Below are 23,096 nucleotides of genomic sequence, written 5' to 3' on the forward strand. Positions count from 1 at the left end.
GCTCGGCGTAACTATATTTGCCACAGTACAAATATTGCACCATCTCAGTCACCAAGTCTGTTCATTTGCCAGTAAACTGCAACATATGAAGAAGTCAGGCTTCGTTTGAATAATTTTACACCTGTTGCATCTATGTCCCATCCTCCTTTTTGATCCATGCTTTGGACCGGCACTGGCGAAGTTAAAATGAGATTTATATTTTTTTTTACATTTTTGCCTTTTTATAGTAATTAGTTCAGAAGCATCAATAAATTTTTTCAGATTTAGTTCCCAAAAGCAGGGTGCAACACATAATGGAACGTTGCAAGTTTTGCATTGGTATCTAGTTTCCCGGCACACTTTCTGTTTCGTGCAAACCACGCATCTGTGCATTAGCATACTTTTCTGCAAATGAAACTTCCTGACAGATTGAAACTGTGTGCCGTACCGAGACTCAAACTCGGGACCTTTGCCTTTCGTGGGCAAGTGCTCTACCAACTCAGCTACCCAAGCACGACTCACGCCCCGTCGTCACAGCTTTACTTCTGCCAGTACCTCGTCTCCTTTCTGCGAATGTTCACTCACAATAACAGCCAGAAAATGTCTCCTTGTGAATTGCAAAAGATTCTCGTCATCGTAGCACCTTCCCGTACCAGCTTTTCTCTGTTCTGTAGCATATTTTTCTACAGTCTTTCTTACGGGAGAAAGGTGAAACTCTGCAAGTGCCATTTTTTGCCCTGTTACTGACCGGTGGAGACCATGAGCATTTAGAATGCACAAATACAGAATGTGAAAAAAATATTTCTTAAACCATTTCCCAGTCTTACGCACTAATCCCATGGAGCTCAGTAACATATCACAATGGTCAACTGCACCCATACTTGAACTGTAATCTACAATACATTTCAGTTTCTTTATTTTTTCGCCAGTATTTCTGTCAGTCTTCTCTGTTTCAACCATTTGTGTTGTGTGACTTGTGGTCAACATGTATATCTCTCTCTTATCGCACCACCTGATAGCATGGACCTTGTCAGTGGACCTAAACTCAGTTTCTCCTCGTTTTAATTTCTTCTGCAGTTTTGGCATGTTGTGCCTGTTCTTACGAACAGTGCCACATGCGGCTGTTCCATGGTTGTGAAGCCAGATCCCTTATTAATGATGAATATTGGCAGTGTATACTTGCCTGTTTGTCAGATATTTTCTCCAAAATGAACAAAATGAATATTTCACTCCAAGGGCAAAGTGAAACGTAGGTCACTGCTATCAACAGAGTTCGAGCATTCAAGAGGAAAATCAATTTTTGGACAGAGAGTGTCAAGGAGGGGGAGGTCTAGTGTTTTCCTCTTCTCAAGGAGTTCTTGAAAAACAAAACATTGGCGCTGGGGAAGAATTTCTTTCATCAAATCCTGGAACATCTCCGAAGCTTGATGACATTATTGGAGCATTATTCCCAACAGCTGAAGATGAGAAGCTGCAGAAATACGAATGAGTGATCAACCCATTCACTGTATCCAAAAAGCCGAACATTCTATCATCAAATGAATATGAGTTATTAATAGAAATTGCCACAGGCCCTACGTTGAAATCAAGTTTTGACATAGATGGTTACTCACACTTTTGGATCCGTTTGGATAACAAGAAATACTACATAGTAATCCCCCCTCGAATTGAAAAGGCAAATTGTGTACTTCTTCCGTTTGCCACAACATACATGTGTGAATCTAGATTCTTGATCTATGTTGCCACAAAACTTAAGTACCGAAGCTGTCTGGATGCGGAACCAGACATCTGTCTCCAGTTGTCAAGAACTGTACCCAACTTTTCAGAATTGTTTCAGCAGAAGCACCCTCAACCATCACATTAGGATTCCATTATTATTCCTACAGACTCATCTATAGTAAAGAAGACAGCATTTTTCTTCATAGATATTCAGTGAACGTACCTGAACTATAACTCTGTAGGAATTTTGTTTCTGTCTTCTATCATTTACAAAATAATTACTAATTTAATTCTGTTGGCATTGATATTTTTGTTACGAAAATTAAAATGATCTCTAAAGCTAATTTCTTTTCTTTATAATATATTCCGTCCTCTCAGTTAAAAATATGGCCTGCCTATACTTCAATTACAATTACTTGCTATTACTCTGACACTATATTGTGGCAACTGGCTGCGAGCATAAACAAATGAGGACTTTTCTACATCTACATTGATACTCCGCAAGCCACCCAACGGTGTGTGGCGGAGGGCACTTTACGTGCCACTGTCATTACCTCCCTTTCCTGTTCCAGTCGCGTATGGTTCGCGGGAAGAACGACTGTCTGAAAGCCTCCGTGCGCGCTCTGATCTCTCTAATTTTACATTCGTGATCTCCTCGGGAGGTATAAGTAGGGGGAAGCAATATATTCGATACCTCATCCAGAAACGCACCCTCTCGAAACCTGGCGAGCAAGCTACATCGCGATGCAGAGCGCCTCTCTTGCAGAGTCTGCCACTTGAGTTTATTAAACATCTCCGTAACGCTATCACGGTTACCAAATAACCCGGTGACGAAACGCGCCGCTCTTCTTTGGATCTTTTCTATCTCCTCCGTCAACCCGACCTGGTACGGATCCCACACTGATGAGCAATACTCAAGTATAGGTCGAACGAGTGTTTTGTAAGCCACCTCCTTTGTTGATGGACTACATTTTCTAAGCACTCTCCCAATGAATCTAAACCTGGTACCCGCCTTACCAACAATTAATTTTATATGATCATTCCACTTCAAATCGTTCCGTACGCATACTCCCAGATATTTTACAGAAGTAACTGCTACCAGTGTTTGTTCCGCTATCATATAATCATACAATAAAGGATCCTTCTTTCTATGTATTCGCAATACATTACATTTGTCTATGTTAAGGGTCAGTTGCCACTCCCTGCACCAAGTGCCTATCCGCTGCAGATCTTCCTGTATTTCGCTACAATTTTCTAATGCAGCAACTTCTCTGTATACTACAGCACACGTGCCTCCTTGTAAAAGGTAAACCTCCTCTGCCAAAATTGTTTCCTTTGAGAAAAAAAGTCTTATGTTCTGTGAAATCCTTTGTCTTCTTATATAGAAATAAGAGAATCTGTTTGTTTGTTTTCCTAATTTGTTTACAGTCGAGGCTGACTGCCACGATATAGTGTCCAAGTAGTAGTTGAAGTTGTCAGCTGTGGTTAAACTGTTGCCACACCGCCTGCCAGTTGCCAGCTACCAACTGACAATACACTGTTGCAACGCTGCCTGCTAGCTGCCGGCTATGGACTGACAGCTGCCGTTCAGTAGATATGCAAGGACGTAAAAATGACTAGACTTTTAGAGCTGTTTACATGCGCACGAAAATTGATTGTGGAACTGGAAAATGGCTTTATAAAAGCAGATTTCCAGAATCGATTTTGAAGTGTTTACGTGACCAACCATAAGCAGAACTGGGACATCAGCTTACGAAATCCAGTTTTGGAAATGCATGTAATCTGGGTGAATGTATTCCCACACATTGCACAACAGATGTCACAATAGTCCTTTAAAGGCAATTCCTTGGCCTCTTTTCCTTCGTTATGTGTTTGTATCCCGAATCATGGGTCTGCCTCTTTTCTTCACAGCCGCACAGAATGGCCGCGCAGTCTAAGTCACCATGTCATCATGGGTTGCGCGGCTGCTCCCGCCAGAGGTTCGAGTCCTCCTCCAGTGCTAAATTTGTGATCCCTTGATGCCTCACAACATGTCCTACCAACCGATCCCTTCTTCTAGTCAAGTTGTGCCACAAACTTCTCGTCTCCCCAATCCTATTCAATACCTCCTCATTAGTCATGTGATCTTCCCATCTAATCTTCAGCATTCTTCTGTAGCACCGCATTTCGAAATCTTCTATTCTCTTATTGTCTAAACTTTATCATCCATAATAAACTTCCATACATGGCTACATTCCATACAACATACTTTTAGAAAGGACTTCCTGACACCTAAATCTATACTTAATGTTAACAAATTTCTCTTCTTCAGAAACACTTTCCTTGCCATTGCCAGTCTACATTTTATATCCTCTCTACTTCGACCATCTTCAGTTATTTTGCTCCCCAAATAGCAAATCTCCTTTACTACTTTAAGTGTCTCATTTCCTAGTCTAATTCCCTCAGCATCACCCGACTTAATTCAACTACATGCCATTATCCTCGTTTTGCTTTTGTTGATGTTCATCTTATATCCTCCTTTCAAGACACTGTCCATTCCGTTCAACGTTTTTATTTCTTCTCCATGGACTTTAATACCTACTCCGAATTTTTCTTTTGTTTCCTTTACTGCTTGCTCAATATACAGATTGAATAACATCGGGGACAGGCTACAACCCTGTCTCACTCCCTTCCCAATCGCTGCTTCCCTTTCATGCCCCTTGACTCTTATAACTGCCACCTGATTTCTGTACAAATTGTAAATAGCCCTTCACTCACTATATTTTACCCCTGCCACCTTTGTCCTTAGCGGAAGTTAAACTTAGGTTAATATTGTGTAAGACTAGTTACTGATGACCTCAGCAGTTAAGTCCCATAGACTTTTCATATATTTGAACATTTTTCTTCGGATTTCACGAAAAACCACACATACACACACACACACACACACACACACACACACACATACACACACATATGACTGTTATGAAATATGCATGCTCCTTACACAACAGTAGCCAAACAGTGGAAGTGAACAGACCACAAGCCGCAGCTTGTCAACAGTGAACAGTTTGGATGTGACGTTGATTGCTCTTGGAGGAAGGCAGCTCCAACATGTGAAATGTCCATTACCAAGTAATTTTAATGAGGCTATAGTGTGTTGAACAAAGGAAGTAATTCCACTAGTAAGTGTCTGGATACAGTGGGAATTCAAATTTGATCATTAATTTCAAGTTGTTTTCATTCATCTCCAAACCAAAGACTATTGTTACTTCAGAGGGGGGGATGGATTTCGTTCTGAAGTTTAAAGTTATTGTGCTCTTGACTGACTAGGGGTTTGCCATGGATTTTCGACTGAAGAAGGGGTCCGTCAGCTGAAAAGGTTGGGAAGCCCTGTTCTAGGCCATCTTATTCCAATGGAAAGAAAACTAAAAAAGCTCTGGATACTGGTTCACAAATACATTTTTATAAACTCACCTGCCTTTTGTGAAATCCTTGAGATACGTATTAATTGCTTAAAAAAGCGTTGTATTTTTCTGAGAATAATTTGGGAAATTTAGGAGATTGCCTATACAAAACTTGCCCTCTTGCAAAAGATGCAAAATCCAGGATGGAATAATGACAATATTATAAAAGGGTTAGAGTGCTACTCACCATACAGCAGAGATGTTGAGTTGCAGATAGGCACAACAAAAAGACTGTCAGACCAATAAGCTTTCGGCCAAAAGGGCTTCATCAGAATTAGGCGCACCACCACACTCTCTGGCTGCCGAGGCCATACGAAATGGTCTGGCAAACATGCATGATTTTACCCCTGACTGCCATTGTGAACCTGGATTCCTGTTCACCTATTGGCAATTCATCCATGCTTCTGTCTCCAATTTCCCAGCCTAGATCTCCCCTTGTGTCAGTCACCCTGCAGGTACAAACTGTATGCGAAAGTACACAGTACACACTTATCTCCTCCTCCCTCCCCCTGAAACACACACACGCACTCACACACACAACACTAACTCTAGTGACCAGCTCCAAAGAAAGACAAGATGTATTTATTCAGGACATAAAGGAATGCAGGGAATAAAAAGTGGCAAAGGAAAAGTCAGTCAGTAGGAATCCAGAACAAAGATAGTTGCAAGAGGTTGGGGGTGAAATATCTTTAAATTTTTTGGGCTGTGACCTCCTTTGAATTATCACTGATTTTCATTAAAGTGATAAGTTTCTCTAGTAGGCTTCTGTTGTTGGATTTGGTTTTAAAGTTAAAATTTCTGAGATAAAAATTATTAATTCAGTCTCCAATCCAGACAAAATAATTGATACAGTGTCAAATGTTGAGAGAATTTTTTTAACTGTGATAAATGTGAAAACTTAAGGTATTCAAAGCAGAATGTTTCTATCGTAAACAGTTCTGCAAAATCAAATGTAAAATATGTGTAAACACCTCATGGAAAGAGTGGTTTATTGAAACTTGTGATTTATGAGTGATGACAGGCATGTAGAAGACATGTATTAACTCTGATATAGTGTGTCCATTCTCTCTCATTGAATATATCTAATTCATAGCAACTGGTTAAGGGTATCCATAATTGAAATTCATTTGATATTGACATACTTGCTGATGTGTATGTATAGAATAGCTTGTATATGAAAAACCAGGAAGATAACAAACCTAGTGTGTAGTAATGGAACTAGCTGTTCCCATATTAGGGACAAAAGTCAAATGTTTGCTTGTTATGAAATTGATTTGTGCATGGGCTTTAACACAGTGCTGGCCTGTCAGCAAGGAGACAAAGGTTTTTTGGAACACACCTTCCACCAGTGCCACTCTGGGAAATGTTTCTACAGGAAGGCTACTATTGCTCACCTGAGGAAGAAGAAGGCATTCACCATTGATGTCACAGCCCAAAAAGTCTACAAGTGATGACAAAAACAATGTACAGAGAACGCAGCAGATAAGCATAGCAGATATTCAAAAGGTGTTTTTATCCATGTGGGAACAGATTCGCTTCAAAACAACAGTGAGGAAGGAATTGTAAACCACGCAAGGAACCTTATCCAAATGGCCAGACTCTACTCGAATTCCAGAACAATAATAATTGGATTGTGTACAGGAGATCGGTGAGTGACAGCTAAGTGCAGAGAATAAACAGCAATATTAAAGAACAGTGCAATAAACTAGGAGTCATTTTCATTTATCCCAACAAATTTCTAAGTGCAAAGTGTCTTGCCAAACATGGTCTACATCTGAATAGGCTGGGCTCAAAATTATTCAGTAAGATGTTCATAGATACTTCCTAGGTCATAAAAAATAAGGGAAACTGATAAGTAGTGAAGGGGGTGAAAAAATTTGTGTAGCGTTAAGAAAGACAAAACCAAATCATTATCTGGCAAGAAATGTGCTAAAGCCCGTAACTAATAGTCAAAGTAGGTATGTTATCCACTGGAACATAAATGGTTTAAACACTGATGCTTATCACAATAAAAGCTCCAAAATAGATGAACGAGAAGTCATTCTGTCAGAATGTGCAGATATTAGAGTTCTTTTTTTTTTTAAATGAGCACTGGTTTACTGAGGACACAATTAAAATTCTAAACAAAATAGGGAACTTCCGATTAGCAAGTAGCTTTTGCAGAAGAAACAAGTCATGTGGAGGCTCATGTGTACTTATACATAGTGATGTAAATTATGAGACCAGAAACTGTTTTAATTATTTAAATGAAGAATGTGTGTTTGAGAGCTGTTGTGTAGAAATAGTGGACTCACTGCCAAATGTTATAATAATCTCAATATACAGAATTCCAGGGACATCAGCAACAGAACTATTCTTACCTATTGCTAGAAGACCTTTGTAGAGCAAAAAAGAAAAAAAAATTGTAATAGCTGCTGATTTTAATATTGATATGACATGTGATAGTAGCCATGGTTCAAGATTCACTGACTTAGTGGGATCCTTACCAGGTAGGATTGACAGAGATCATCGAAAAAGTGCAAAGAAAGGCGGCTCATTTCGTGTTATTGCGCAATAGGGGTGAGAGTGTCACTAATATGATATGCGAGATGGGGTGGCAGTCACTGAAACAAAGGTGGTTTTCTTTGCGGTGAGATCTATTTGCAAAATTTTTCTCTGGCGAATGCAAAAATATTTTGTTGACACCCACCTACATAGGGAGAAATGATCATCATAATAAAATAAGAGAAATCAGAGCTCATACGAAAAGATTTAGGTATTCCTTTTTCCCACGCGCCATTCGAGAGTGGAATGGTAGAGAAGTAGTATGAAAATAGTTCGGTGAACCCTCTGCCAGTGACTTAAGTGTGAATTGCAGAGTAACCATTTAGATGTGGATGTAGTAAAGAAATATGGTTTCAAATCGAATTTCTTTGAATCTACCAGTGACAATGGGCAGTCAGCAACATGTATTGACAATGTTCTAACTAATAATGTATATGAAGATGTGTATAAATTTTGTCTAGATCTAGATATTTCAGATCATTGTGCATTGTTCATTGAGCTGCCACAGACAGACAGGAACATTTCACGTATGAGAGCACATATGAGCAGGAACTTTAGCAAAGAAAACTTGCTGACATTTAGTGAGAAGTTTAAAGAGAAAACATGGCCTTTTGATATTTGTAACTAAAAATACGGAAAAAATCATTTGAAATATGTGCACTGCAAATCACAAAGAACCATGTCGACCATTATTCACAAAACTTAAAATGTTAACTCTGCCATCCTTATACACATATGAGATTTTATATTTTTGTACACCAGACATGAATTATTTGAGGGAAACCATTTTGTCCATTTATATGATACTAGAAACAAATAAAATTTTATGCGCCCCATCCACCATCTCAGATTGTGTGCTCAGGGACCTCGATACATGGGATTGAAAATTTGTAATAAATTAAATGGGAACAAGTTGATGCAGGTGAATTTAGATTCACTTAAAAGAAAGCTATATGAGGTACTGACACTGAAGTGTTATTACTCAGTGGATGAATTCATGTGGAACAAACTGCAAATTTGAGCTGGATACAATGTGTTACATATTACAAGAAATATCCTTATAGTGTTATCATTTATTATAGTGCTATTATTTATTAATGTAAAAATCATTGTAACTGTTTTATAAAAAAACTCCTGTACGCAAACCAAATGGATTGCAAATGTACGTCATGAGATGAATAAAACACAATTCACCACTGAATGTATATCATTCCTGAAGTGTGTGTATCTTTCCCATTATTCTGCACAAGATCTGGACGTCAGTTGTATATATTGCATGTGTGGCCTCCATGTCATCCTCAGTAACAAGCACTGGCAGGCAGCATCAAAGAGTGCAGCAAGCAAAGGATACTTGAATAAAAGTAAACATCAGTAATCATATTGCTGTGACTTCAGGCTCCTGTTGCTGTTTTCTTCTATTCTTGTGAATTACATTTGGTTTTTAGGAAAACTCTTCCTTCTGCTAAACATGTTCTTCTTCCTCCCCCCCCCCCCCCCCTCCCCTCTCTGTCTGTCTGTCTCTCTCTCTCATCACCATAAAGTTCTAAACTAAGTCAAGATACAACGGAAAAATATTATGCTTTTCACAAGATGGAGATTTTCTAAAATGTAAATATTCAATTCCATGATAATGCTCCATATGTCCCACAAGTTTTTTACTCCTTTCTTGTTTTGGTCAATAATACATACTCTCGTCATCTTCTTATATACCAGTTTTGAGATGTATTTCAAAGTTTTGCTGAGAGAACAATGAATTTCATTTTTGACACGAAGTAATCCACCCTTTCAATGACACTTTCTTTGTTTCCATTTCTTCTTCTCGTTAGATCTTAAAGATGACTTGTCTACTTACAAAGGTACAAGGTTCAATGTCTGTTAATGAAATGTTTACTGAGACATATTCATCAAAGTCGCTGTAGTTTTATTTGTCATACAACTTCAAAAGAGAATGCTGGGAACTTATATCTTTCATGACAATAGAGGGAAGAACACTATCCCTTGTGAAATCCCTGCTTAATAGCAGAATTAACTCATTTCAGCACTAGAGATGAAAAATTTTGTGCCCACAGTTTGGGTCCTTGCCATAGATTTTTCATGAAAAACTTGGGATAAAACCATAACAAGAGTTTTGTATTAGTTTGTAATTTAATTATCAATCTGTTTAATACAATGGTTACATAGAGTAGTATTGTGGTAGACATGTTAACTGTTGCTGTCAACTGTATGCCAGATGGGACAGCTTTGCGCCGTTCATTCCATTTCATTTTTGATGCTGTCATAGCTCTCACGGTTGCTCGGCAACATACTTTTTAGTCTTTTTGGATTCCTTTCAACAGGAGCTTCCCTCTGTCTCGTGTTTTCTATAATTCAGAGCATATTTGAATTCATTATTTTATAATTTTTAACTTAACACTGGTTTTCACTTATATTCAGCTGAATATTTTTAATGTCTGACTTTGCGTCCTGCTAGTGCTCCACAAGCTCTTTGAAAGGACATCAGAATCAATGTCCAAGCTAAACTTTTGTTTATTCAATAATGGCAAATCCAGGATGAAATGTATCAATATTATGGAAAGTATAGTTGCTACTCACCATATACTAGAGAAGTTGAGTTGCAGGTAGGCACAACAAAAAGTAGTCCAACGATGGAGTAGGAAGGGAACAGGGTGGAGAGTCCTTTGCGATGGCGTTGTGCATGTATGTGTTCTATCTCCGATGAACATTCTCATAAAAGCAACTCACACACACATGAACTGCAGTCCCTGGCTGCTGAGGCCACAATGCAAGCAGCTGTACATAATTTGAAACATAGCTGGGTGGTGGAGGTAAGGAGGAGGCTGGAGTAGGTAGGGGTGGGATATCAGGGTAGGGGTGGGAGATGGTAAAGGGCTGCTTGTGGGAGTGTACAGCGGCTAGGTGGAGGGAGGCTAGGGCAGCCAGGTGCATCCGGGTAGTTACACGGGGAGCCTAAGGAGGAAGGAGGGTGTAGTGGAAAAGGAGGATAGATTGTGGGTAATAGGCTGAAGGTGCTGGTCTATGAAAGCAGAGATTCTGTCAGTTGGGGCACAGTAACCAGCCACAATGGGACATCCTGGGTGGTTGGGTTTATGGACTTTGGGAAGCATGTAGAATGCATGAGTGCAGGGAGTGAGTGCTGGGGGTGAGGAGAGCCCTAGGAGAGGTTGTGGGATGAGCCTAAAGATTTGAGCAGGACTGGAGATCCTGCTGGATTTCTGGAATGGGGTCACTGTGGCAGGATTTGTAGATGGATGAATGTAACATCTGACACAGTCCTTCCACCAAGTAATCCTTGCGGTTCAAAACTACAGTGGTGAGGCCCTTGTCAGTAGGTGGGATTATAAGGTTGGGATCAGTTTATAGGTGCTGAATTGCCGTTCTTGCAGCGGATTTAAGGTTGGTTAATTTGTTGAGGGATTTGGGGAATCATGGTGAGGCAAGTTTTGAGGTTAAGAAATTCTGGGAAGTTAGCAGTGGGTGATATGGGGGCAGTGGGGGTGGAACATGGTTGGATGGAAGAGTGAACTGATCCAGGCAGGGTTCAACATTGGTCCTTGCTTGAGTCTGATTAGTAGGGTTGCTGGTGAAAAAGTGTTTCCACTGTAGTGACTGGGAGAAGGCGAGAGGGTCTTTAACAAGCCCTGCAAGCTTGAATTTGGAGGTGGGGCAAAAGGTGAGGCCTTTGGAGAAGACTGGTGCTTCTGTGGGGCTAAGGTTTTTGGAGGAAAGGTTCATGACTGTGTTTCAGGTCTGTTTAGATTCTGTATGTTGGTGGGAGGGAGTTTTAGAGGGTGAGGTAAATGTAATACATCTGTCGGGTTCAGCTAAACTGGTGGCTGTCTGACCTTTGCTTAACGTGATTCAGAAGAATAAAGACCTTGTGTTCAGCAACAGTAACTTTATTGCGATCGTGTATCTGATGACGCCCGGTATGCATGGACTGATTGGAGTTACAAAATTTGCTTCTGGCCTCTACAGAAGGATCCTTAATAGTGGGAAAACTTCCATAGTTATTGGAGAGAAAACAGTACTTGTCCACACAAGCCAGGAGGCACGGAACTACCAATTAACTCAAAAAACAAGGAATAATAAACAGAATGTATATAAAAGCTAGAAAAAACAGCGCCTCTAGAGGTTGGGCGCGGAACTACACAGACGTCGTCTACAGTAATTACGACCGCACAGCACTGCACTGACACACGTGCACACACCACACACACACACACACACCGGCGAGCTTGAATTAGTGCACGGCAGCGTCACTACATCAGCCCCCCCGGGCGGAAGCGGAGCATTGGCATCGAGATACCGCATCCGAAAGTGCACCCGACATCCAGAATGGGTCGTCCGCTTCAGAGGAGGAGGAACAGCATCAGGAGGCGAATGTTGTGCTGCGTTGGGCGGCAGATGTTGAAGACCGGCGCCGGAGACGTGGCGTCAGTGTCTGGAACAGTGGTAGGTGGATGTCTACGATGAGTTGCCGCTAGTGGAGTATCAGGAAAAAAATACGCAGGTTTAACCCGATTCAACGCAACAGGCATGGTTTTGCCGTTCACTAGGATATGCATCGTGTGGGCACTGCACCGTAGCACTTCATATGGACCAGAATAAGGAGCTTGTAGAGGCAGTTTAACACCCTCAGTGCAGAGCGTGACATGACGACATTGTTCCAGGTCCTGGTACCCGAAAGTGGGCGGCTTGCCATGACGTGTGGCTTTTGGAGGGCGAATCTTTGATACATGGTCCCTCAAGTGTCGCAAGAAATCTGGCTGGCCAGTAGCAACTGTCTCTATGGCATCAGCGTCTACAAAGTTACCAGGAAGGTGCAGTGTTTCTCCATAAACCATTTCTGCCGCTGACGACCCCAGGTCTGGTTTGAAAGTCATCCGTAAGCCTAACAAGACCACTGGTAGTGCGGTTGTCCAGGTTTCTTCGTGGCACATCAGCGCGGCCTTCAAACAATGGTGCCAGCATTCGATCATTCCGTTGCTTGCTGGGTGATAACTTGTGGTCTTATGGTGGGTGTAACCACAGAACTTGGCCAACTGTGAGAACAGGTCTGATTCAAATTTCCGTCCGCGGTCAGTGGGAATATGTAGTGGGTACCCAAATCTTGCCAACCAAGTCGTTGCAAAAGCGGAAGCTAATGTGTCTGCTGTGATATTATCCACTGGCACTGCCTCCGGCCAACGTGTTAAACGGTCGATCATTGTAAACAGATATCTTTGTCCGTTCAAAGGTGGAAGTGGCCCGACTACATACAAATGAACGTGGGCAAAGCGGGCGGTGGTACCAGGAAAATCGCCGATCAGTGCGTGTACATGGTGCTTAATCTTGCAGCATTGGCACTGAAGACAAGATCGGACCCACTTTTGGTAGTCTTTTTGTATGCCCGGCCACACAAAACGTTGCGATACTAGGCGGAATGTCGGGCGTACCCCTGGATGGCACAATCCATGTACTGTATCAAAGGCTTGTCTTCTGAAAGCTGGCATCAGAAAGGGACGAGGTCAGCCGCGAGAAACGTCGCAGTATAGCTGTGTATCTTCTGCTGGAACATCAAAAAGTTTCAGTTGCAATGTGGAAGCCATATCATTAACATAGGCAAGGAGTTCTTCGTCGTCTGTCTGTGCCTGTGCCAGTGCAGGAAAGTCGATGGTACTGGAAACACTGCTGATCCGTGATAGGCAATCCGCAACAATGTCGTCGATCCCAGAAATATGTCTAATGTCAATAGTAAACTGGACCACGAACTCAAGGTGATGAAATTGACGGGGGGAGCAGTTGACACTATTCCGATGGAAGGCGAACATGAGGGGCTTGTGGTCTGTATATATCGTGAAAGTTCGCACTTCCACTTGGGGGCGGAAATATATCACTGCTTGGTATACCACCAGTAGCTCACGGTCATATGTGCTCCATTTTCTCTGTGCAGGCGAAAGCTTGTGGGAATAATACGCCAGTTGTTGGGTTCAGCTAAACTGGTGGCTGTCCGACCTTTGCTTAACGTAATTCAGAAGAATAAAGACCTTCAGTTCAGCAACAATAACGTTATTGCGAGCGCATGTCTGACGACGCCCGGCATGCATGGACTGATCGGAGTTACAGAATTTGCTTCCGGCCTCTAAGAAGGATCCTTAATCCTGGGAAAACTTCTGTAGTTATTGGAGAGAAAACAGTACTTGTTCACACAAGCCAGGAGGCACGGAACTACCAATTAACTCAAAAAACAAGGAATAATAATAATTAACAGCATGTATATAAAAGCTAGAAAAAACAGCGCCTCTAGAGGTTGGGCGCGGAAGTACACAGACGTCGTGTACAGTAATTACGACCGCACAGCACTGCACTGACACACATGCACACACCACACACACACACACACACCGGTGAGCTTGAATTAGCACGCGGCAGTGTCGCTACAGGTCTGTGAGGCAGGTTTTGTCAGCTATGAGGGGATATGGGGGAGGTTTGGAGGTGATTGTAGAAGTAGTGGCTACTGGTAGGGTGGAGAGTTCCTTGTGATGGCATTGTGCACGTATGAGGGACTGGGTTCTGGCCACGGATAAGGAAATTTTTCTGTATTTACGCAGATGGTAGGAGCAAGGGTCCAGGATGGAGGATCAGAAAGCATAAAACTACGTAAATAACATAGAAATATGTCCAAAAAAAATTCGCAAAAATACACACAAACACGGGGGGAAATCACAAAAAGGATGAAACAGATGAAGGGGAAACAAGATGAAATCTGAGGGACTAGGCCGATAATGAAAGGCGAAAATCAACTGAAATTAACCTGAAGACACAATGATTTCAAAAGAAAATGAATAAGAAGATTGTAATGAGGATTGTTGGTAGATAAGTGTGAAGAAAGTGTGCGACAGATGTGAAGTTAGTATGTGCAAAGTAGAATAGTGAGGAGAAGGGTGAGATACAGGTTCGTGTGGCACAGGAAGCTACAGGAAATAACATGCAAAAATACATGAAAGTGACACAGGAAGGATATAATCAATTTGAAGGTATTGGATTAATGGTATCAGTGCAGTCTTGTAGCCGTCTGTTATGCATGGCTGAGAGGGTTGACACAGTGTGGCTCATAACCTAATAATCCTGCGTGCTGACGAAGGCTACACTGCTGTTGTTTTGAACTGCAAGTATTATCTGGTGGGAAAACTTTGCCAGTTGTCAGATTCATCCACCTACAAACTCTGCTGCAGTGACCCCATTCCAGAAATCCAGCAGGCTCTCCTCTAATCCTTTATGTCCATCCCAGCACCTCTCCCCGGAGTCCATCTCTCTGCTCGCCCCTACCACACCCTGTACTCCTACCTGCTACATGCTTCCTAAAGTCCATAAACCCAACCACCCAGGATGCCCCATTGTGGCCAGTTACTGTGCCCCCATTGAGAGAATCCCTGTTCTCATACATCAACACCTTCAGTCTATTACCCGCAACCTATCCTCTCATATAAAAGATACCAACCGTTTGCTCCACCAACTCTCCACAGTACCTGTTCCTCTAGCACATAGTGTCCTGTTCATCACTACCGATGCCACCTCCCTTTACTGTGACATCCCTAATGCCCATGGCCTTACCACTATTCAACACTACCTTTTCCAACGCCCAAAGGATTCCAAGCGTGAAAACTCCTTCCTGGTCTCCATGACCAACTATATCCTCACCCACATTTACTTCTCCGAAGGCATTACCTACAAACAAATCCGGGGTGCGGTTATGGGCACTCGCACGGCACCATCCAATGCCAGCCTATTCATGAGCCATCTAGAGCAGTGGTCCTTTTTGAGACAATTACCCCTAAATGAGAGCATATAGAAACCAATACCCCAACAGAGTTTAGTGTCTAACTAAAGTTGAGAGTGGAAGAAAATAACAGGGCACAGTTACTCACAAATGAGCGGGAGAAAACTTAATTCCAAATACACAAAAACAACAAAAACGCATTTGGTACAGAATACAACCCACTCAGAGCTCAGGTCAATCCAAATTCAGTAAGATGACATTATTTACCAAACTAGACCTGTGGATGATTTCCATTGGCAACACAGGACTCACTAAGTGTAAATTGCAATAAACAATAAAAGAAAAAACCACTGGGAATGCAACGAATGCGGTGAAACGTGTGGGTAGTGAAATAAAACAAAAGGTGGACCCATTCTTTTTGTTGTGACTTGGCAAGACAGCCAAGCCACTAGGAGGTGAAGCCAAAAGGCACGCGTTTAAGCTCATGCAGGATGGCGTGAGGTCTGGAACAGGTAAAGGAAGTTATAGTAGCAAAGAACGTACGTAGCTGCGGAAATACTTAACTTTAATCCATAATTGGTGAACATCTGTCTGACAGTACATGCTTCACAAGATAAATAGCAATTGATAATGGCGCCTTGCTAGGTCGTAGCAAATGACGTAGCTGAAGGCTATGCTAACTATCGTCTCGGCAAATGAGAGCGTAATTTGTCAGTGAACCATCGCTAGCAAAGTCGGCTGTACAACTGGGGCGAGTGCTAGGCCGTCTCTCTAGACCTGCCGTGTGGCGGCGCTCGGTCTGCAATCACTGATAGTGGCGACACGCGGGTCCGACGTATACTAACGGACCGCGGCCGATTTAAAGGCTACCACCTAGCAAGTGTGGTGTCTGGCGGTGACACCACACTTTTAATTCATTATTATTGGAACAAAAAATTTTGAATGTTCCAATTTTTAAAACTTATTAATGTTCATCAAATAAAATGCACGTAGTTTGTAAGTATTGTATTAAACAAAAAAATTATTAAAGTCAATGAGATGGTTGGTATTGCTTATTTTTAACAATTTTCTTTATATTTGATTTGGTCTTGGCTAGATTAAGGAAAGGCAAACCTACGTTTTTAGCATTTGTAGACTTGGAGAAACCTTTTGACAATGTTGACTGGAATACTCTCTTTCAAATTCTGAAGGTGGCAGGGGTAAAATACAGGGAAAGAAAGGCTATTTACAGTTTGTACAGAAACCAGATGGCAGTTACAAATAGTCGAGGGACATGAAAGGGAAGCTGTGGTTGGGAAGGGAGTGAGACAGGGTTGTAGCCTCTCCCCAATGTTGTTCAATACGTATATTGAGCAAACAGTAAAGGAAACAAAAGAAAAATTCGGAGTAGGTATTAAAATCCATGGACAAGAAATAAAAACTTTGAGGTTCGACGATGACATTGTAATTGTATCGGAGACAGCAAAAGACTTGGAAGAGCAGTTGAACGGAATGGACAGTGTCTTGAAAGGAGGATATAAGATGAACATAAAAAAAAGCAAAACGAGGATAATGGAATATAGTCGAATTAAGTCGGGTGATGCTGAGGGAATTACATTAGGAAATGAGACACTTAAAGTAGTAAAGGAGTTTTGCTGTTTGGGGAGCAAAATAACTGATGATGGTTGAAGTAGAGAAGATATAAAATGTAGACTGGCAATGGCAAGGAAAGCGTTTCTCAAGAAGAGAAATTTGTTAACTTCGAGTATAGATTTAAGTGTTAGGAAGTCGTTTCTGAAAGTATTTGTATGGAGTGTAGCCATGTATGGAAGTGAAACATGGACGATAAATAGTTTGGACAAGAAGAGAATAGAAGCTTTCAAAATGTGGTGCTACAGAAGAATGATGAAGATTAGAGGGGTAGATCACATAACTAATGATGAAGTATTGAATAGAATTGGGGAGAAGAGGAGTTTGTGGCACAACTTGACAAAAAGAAGGGACCAGTTAGTAGCACATGTTCTGAGGCATCAAGGGATCACAAATTTAGCATTGGAGGGCAGCGTGGAGGGTCAAAATCGGAGAGGGAGACCAAGAGATGAATACACTAAGCAGATTCAGAAGGATGTAGGTTGTAGTAAGTACTGGGAGATGAAGAAGCTTGCACAGGATAGAGTAGCATAGAGAGTTGCATCAAACCAGTCTCAGGACTGAAGACCACAACAACAACAGTTCACATGGTAAATTGTGTCTCAAGTTCAATCAGTTCCTTGCCTTTGTTTTCATTGCCTCAATAGTCGCAAGTCCACTTTCACACCGATACGTTGCAGTGAGTGCAATCAGTATTGTTAATGCTTTTTCTGATAATAATGGATACTTGTCTTTATGTAGTTAAAGAAATTATGCTTTGCCTTCAATTTCACTATCTGAAAATATTCCTTCATTCACTGAAAATGGTCTTAAAACCCAAACATTTACTTGTCAAATCTCCCGTTCAGGAAAATAGTTATTGATAGAATTTATTACTGATAAAGTGCTGACTTATTTTTCACTATTGGCATCAAGCATTACTGTCAATTCTGGGATCAATGAAATGTCTTGAACTTCACCCTGCGTTGGTAAAGCTCCAACCTCCAAAGAAAACTGGCAACTTAATCTTGTGCTGTCAAAATATTCACCATATTTCCTTGCAAGCTGAAGTTAAGCAAACTGATTTCCACAAAGGAATCCACGAGATACACCACTTTAGAAATAAATATATTATCTGTTATTTTGGCATGTATGTCTGTCTCATATTCCGTCCTCACCCTTCCCAGAAACAAAGCAATTTGTGCTCAGAGTTCAAATATGCCATGCAACACCTTGCTACATGGCAGCCATTGAAATTCTGTGTGGGACAAGAGCACCTCGAATTTCGCTCCAACCTGTGTGCACAACTCTTGAAACCTCCTATGCTTGTTGCACTACCTCAGATGTAGTCTTGACTACCTGTGTGAGTACATTCAGCAAATCAGGTTGAAGTGTTTTCACTGCCAAAGCATAGCAATGTGGAATGCAGTGGTTGAATGTTGTATCTGGAGCAACTTCTTTACCAATCTGTGGAGTCCACAGTGAACTCCCAGCATGGAAGGTGCTCCCTCTGTTCATACACCCACCAACTTATTTCTTTCAGCAAAATTCTTTTCTGGTGTGAAAACATCTGCAGCATTTAGTAGTGTCCAATGATTCCAAGTAGAAGTATTCTTCTTTCAGGCAATCATTTTTTTACTTATCAAACATAGACAAGCAGCTGGGAACTAGATGTAATGTCAGTTGATTCATCTAACTGCAGTGAAAGAGAATTACTTGCTTTTATTTCAGAGAGAGCTTTGTCCAAACGTCTAAACTCATATCCTCGATACGACTTCTGTTCGTGTTGTTAGAAAGATATACTTACTTTATCTATTCTACATGTAGCTTTCCTAGAACTAACTTCACTGCACCTAGTAAGCTAGGTTTGATGAGATCATCTCCTATTGCACGAGGAGCGATTCAGTATGAAGCTTCAAGACCAGCTTCTGTTAACTGAAATAGAATTGCCTGATGAATACATGCATGAACTTTTCAGTGCAGTACCTTTGCGTTTGAAGAGTTCGATGTCTTTCCCAGCGAACTCTGCATGACTTCTTTCAAAGTGGTCTTAATTTGCTGGGTTTCATACTCTCTGCTGTTAGCACTTTACTGCACAGAACATGCTCGGGCTTTTTGTTACCTTTATCAACAATCATTGTAAAACCCAACTGCCGGAAAGCTATGTATGATCTTTGTTTTCAGGTGGCATGGATTATGGAAGAAAGAAAAGTTGTCTGAAGTGTGGGCAGTTAAGAGAAAGAAGCACACCATAATGCATTTTTGAAAAGAAAAAGGGTCATGAAAATGTATTAACAGTAAAAAAAAACATAATATAACTGATGGTGATGAGTTCTTGTTTATGTCTATTTGTAACTAAATTAATTTAATTTATATTTTACCATAAACATTTTGCCTCAATTTATTATGAAGCACTTTTAGCAGCCTGAAGTGTATACATATTCGTGTACTGCTCCTGCCATTTATTCAGCTGCTCTTCGACATAATCTCAGAATCATCAATATAGTGTTGCTATACTTTATTCATCATAAGTTTAACATGAGTGTCAGCATTACTTTTGCTGTACTCTGTTCATTATAAGTTTAACACAAATGTTAACACTGCTCTATGTAGGTAAAGAAAAGCTCCATCAATCCAAAGATCGTTTTCAACACCACAGTGTTTTACTACACGTTGTCCTGTTGGAGATGGTATGTCCTTGCCTTCCTCTGACTTTTGAACTGACTTACCCAGCCTGTTAAACTACTGTCTAATGCAGTTCCAAACCACGATTTAACTTGACATTTTTTGCATCAGCAAACATCATCAGAGGGGAAAGAATAAGTGAGAGAAAAGTCATAGGATTGATCAGGGATTGAACCATAGACTTTAAGAGTTGCAGTTTACCACTGAGCTCTGTAGATTAGCTGGTAAATGATGACAAGAGTAGCAGCACCATGTTTACGTCCAAGAAAGAGACAGAAATCATAAAAAAAGTGTATGCTGCAGTAGTCTTAAACACTAGTATCCTCTGATCAGCAGCAAAGCTGTGACTCATTGTCCCAAGACTGCTTCTGGACAGCAACTCATATGAGTTTGAATCCGGTGCTTGCAGAACAGTATTACACTGGCATTTTGAATTCTACCAAAAATGGGATTCTCAGACTCAGCACTACGGAAGATTTCCAGTGCGGACGTGAGTCAGAGACAAGTGACAGGTGAGTACTGCACTGTGCCGTGACCCAGTGATGTTTATATTTGCATTGTGACAGTGTGCTCTCACTACATATGGAGTGTAACTGCAAAGAAACTGAACAACTTACAGCTCTTTGTAGAGAAAAGCAGGAATTGTTGGATCCTAAGGACAAAAAATATCAGATAAAAACAAAACTAAATGATTACTGGCAGTGAGTCACCAGTGATGTCGCATGTGAAACCAATGGAGCGAGGAACAATATGCATACTTCAGTGTCAATAGCTGATATGTTTCTGATATCTTGATTAAGTACATGAAACTCATAGAGGCATCTGTTGTTGCCAAAAAGTTTGCTTGATGCTGCAGTTGTACAGTCTGTGTTCATTATTCGTGGTTCATGTACAACAGATGTTAAGTCTTTGAATGACATTCGATTAAAAAAATTAAAATCATAGTAATAATAATCATCCAAACTGTTCAGCCTTGCCAACAAGTAGTTCAATGAAAAGAGTATTTCCACCATACATTGCCCTACTTTCTAAGGCTGATGTTGACCACTGACAACAGCTCTTTTTCAGATAATGGCACTGTACAATAAATATGGCATTTGCAGTCTTAACTTGCTCCAGCTAAGAGACTGTGCCACCACGACTTGAACCACTATGCACGGCACAGCTCTGCCCAAATTGAGTGAGCGTGGACCCTTATGTTCCTTTGACATACCGACAACACACAGATTGTGCTCAACAGGGAGCGCTCAGTGTGGACACACTTTGACGTATTGAGATTATTTTTTTAGAACACTTTAAAATTATATACAAGACTGGTAAACAAATCTATACTGAGAAGAAATTGATTTTGGTCTATTATGAACATAAAAAATATTTCGATATGTTAGTTATGGCCTAAAGTGCAACAACTGAAAAGTAGCAGCATTGCTTATAAACACTGGTGGATACATGAGATTCTTAAAGTAAGAAACACACAAGGTACAATCTTCTAGATACCTAAAAAATGGAGGATGTAATGGAGTTCAGAAATTACTTGTGGATGACTGCAAAAGTTTCAGAAAGACTTGTAGATATGGTTGGGGGATGCTTTTTGAAAAAACGACTTCCAATTTCTGCCTCCCTCAGATCAGCAGTCGTACTTTGCACTCATAATTCACTGCATATTCATCAAACAAGAGAAAGTGAGTTAATTAACTTTGGAGAATCGTGATAAATATGACCAATAATGAAAATACAGTCACTTTGTCATCAGTCTGCAATATGAGACTAAGAAACAAAAGAATCAAATATTCTTTTCTGAGTAGTTTCCCTGCAATTGTTTGACGATGACTGCCTAGCGAAAAAACATGCTAATACAATATCTGTCATTTTGGGCAAAAAGTAAATCATTTTCAACTTCTGTTCTTTTACACAAAGAATTTTTTCAGTGACACAGCAGATGTCTCAGTTTTCAGCTTTATGCTTTTGTTGAATCAAATCTAGGTGCGTACACGATTCTTTGCATGGCAGAGCAAAAACGTCTGCCACAAGGAACTGTGACAATCAGTTTAACAGTGGATCATTGCTGTCATCTTTTTTTATACATGGCCGAGATCAGGTGTTTTCCAGAGGCAGCTTAGCGAGCACAAGCATTGTGATAAAATCGGGAGGACAGACAGTGGTATGTAATGGAAAGTGCACACTTTCTTTTGAAGGAAGATGTTAAATCTGTTGTAGCCTAGATCAGAAGCAAAGCCATTCACCACACTGTGGTGGTTGTGGTTACTTTCTCTTTTTATGTTCATGAGAGTATTGTAACAACATATATCTCAGACTTCTACAAGGATTTTCCTCAGCCTGTCTTTCCTCGTTTCAGAAGCTTGTCACCACAATGATGCCCACGTCTGAAATCGTACACCTGTGTCTCCAATGTTTATTTTGCAGTGAAAAAGTGGACATGAGACACATGCTGAATCCATTTCTGTCCTTACTGTGAAAGAATTTTTAGATTTTAGCTGTGTACGTCATTTATAGTGATATTTTTAGGAGTGCTGTTCCATGGCAATGGAGCTACAGATAAAAACACGCCTATGTAATATCATCGACTCGGGAATTTATGTCCAGTTAAAGGGAAGGCAGTGCTCATAATTAGGAATTACAACAGTTAGCGCTTGAACAGGAGAACTTCACTCACCTGTTTCTCTTTCTTGTCTCAATCCAAAATATGTTGAGAAGATAGTGAGATTAGAGGCACCCTGCTATAACCAGAAATAACACAATAAATATATCACTGTTCTACGGTTGATTGATACAACACTGATACAAAATAATTCTGTTGCCAAGTGCGAAGTTGTAGATGAATACTGTATGGAAAATTATATAAATTGATGGTGGCTATACCAGTGTCATGGAAGTGAAGTGAAATGCAGAATTCCAGTGGAATAACAAGATTGTTGACATACTAAACCTAGTGAACATTGAAGTCCAAGTTCCAGTAAAGCATTCGGATTCTAAATACACAGCGCAGGCAAATCAATATCGAAAAGAAGAGCCACTGCAATGTAGCACATCCTAGTTGTGGTGATGAGAAATGGCTTGTAGATGTCAGAAGCTGCATTAAATAAGGCTCCATAGTTAATGGAGCCAGTGGCTGGGGTTGCTGTATATTCTGGGTGGCCAATCACTGGGGTTATGGGCGGCCAATCGCTATGGTTTGTAGCCACTGCACTTGTACACGAAGGCAGCCTGTGATGCTAGTAGCGGGCTGCGCATGGAGAAGTGTGGCGAATGATGCATTTCTGAGCCACACATAATAGTGTGCCACTGCTTGGTGCGGAGAATTAATTGTGGTGGAC

At 40.9% G+C, this 23,096-nt stretch overlaps 1 protein-coding gene across 1 annotated transcript in view; it reads left to right on the top strand.

The window, feature by feature from the left end:
* Positions 1–19,375, top strand: part of LOC126461263 (uncharacterized) — a 211,736-nt gene extending 192,361 nt beyond the window's left edge. The window contains exon 6 of the mRNA XM_050095983.1: positions 19,261–19,375. Within this exon, the coding sequence (XP_049951940.1) occupies positions 19,261–19,331 (71 nt within the window). The 3' untranslated portion in view covers positions 19,332–19,375. The remainder of the gene's footprint in view (positions 1–19,260) is intronic.
* Positions 19,376–23,096: the final 3,721 nt, after the last annotated feature.

Source organism: Schistocerca serialis, chromosome 1, assembly GCF_023864345.2.
Source record: "Schistocerca serialis cubense isolate TAMUIC-IGC-003099 chromosome 1, iqSchSeri2.2, whole genome shotgun sequence".
Classification (NCBI taxonomy): domain Eukaryota; kingdom Metazoa; phylum Arthropoda; class Insecta; order Orthoptera; family Acrididae; genus Schistocerca; species Schistocerca serialis.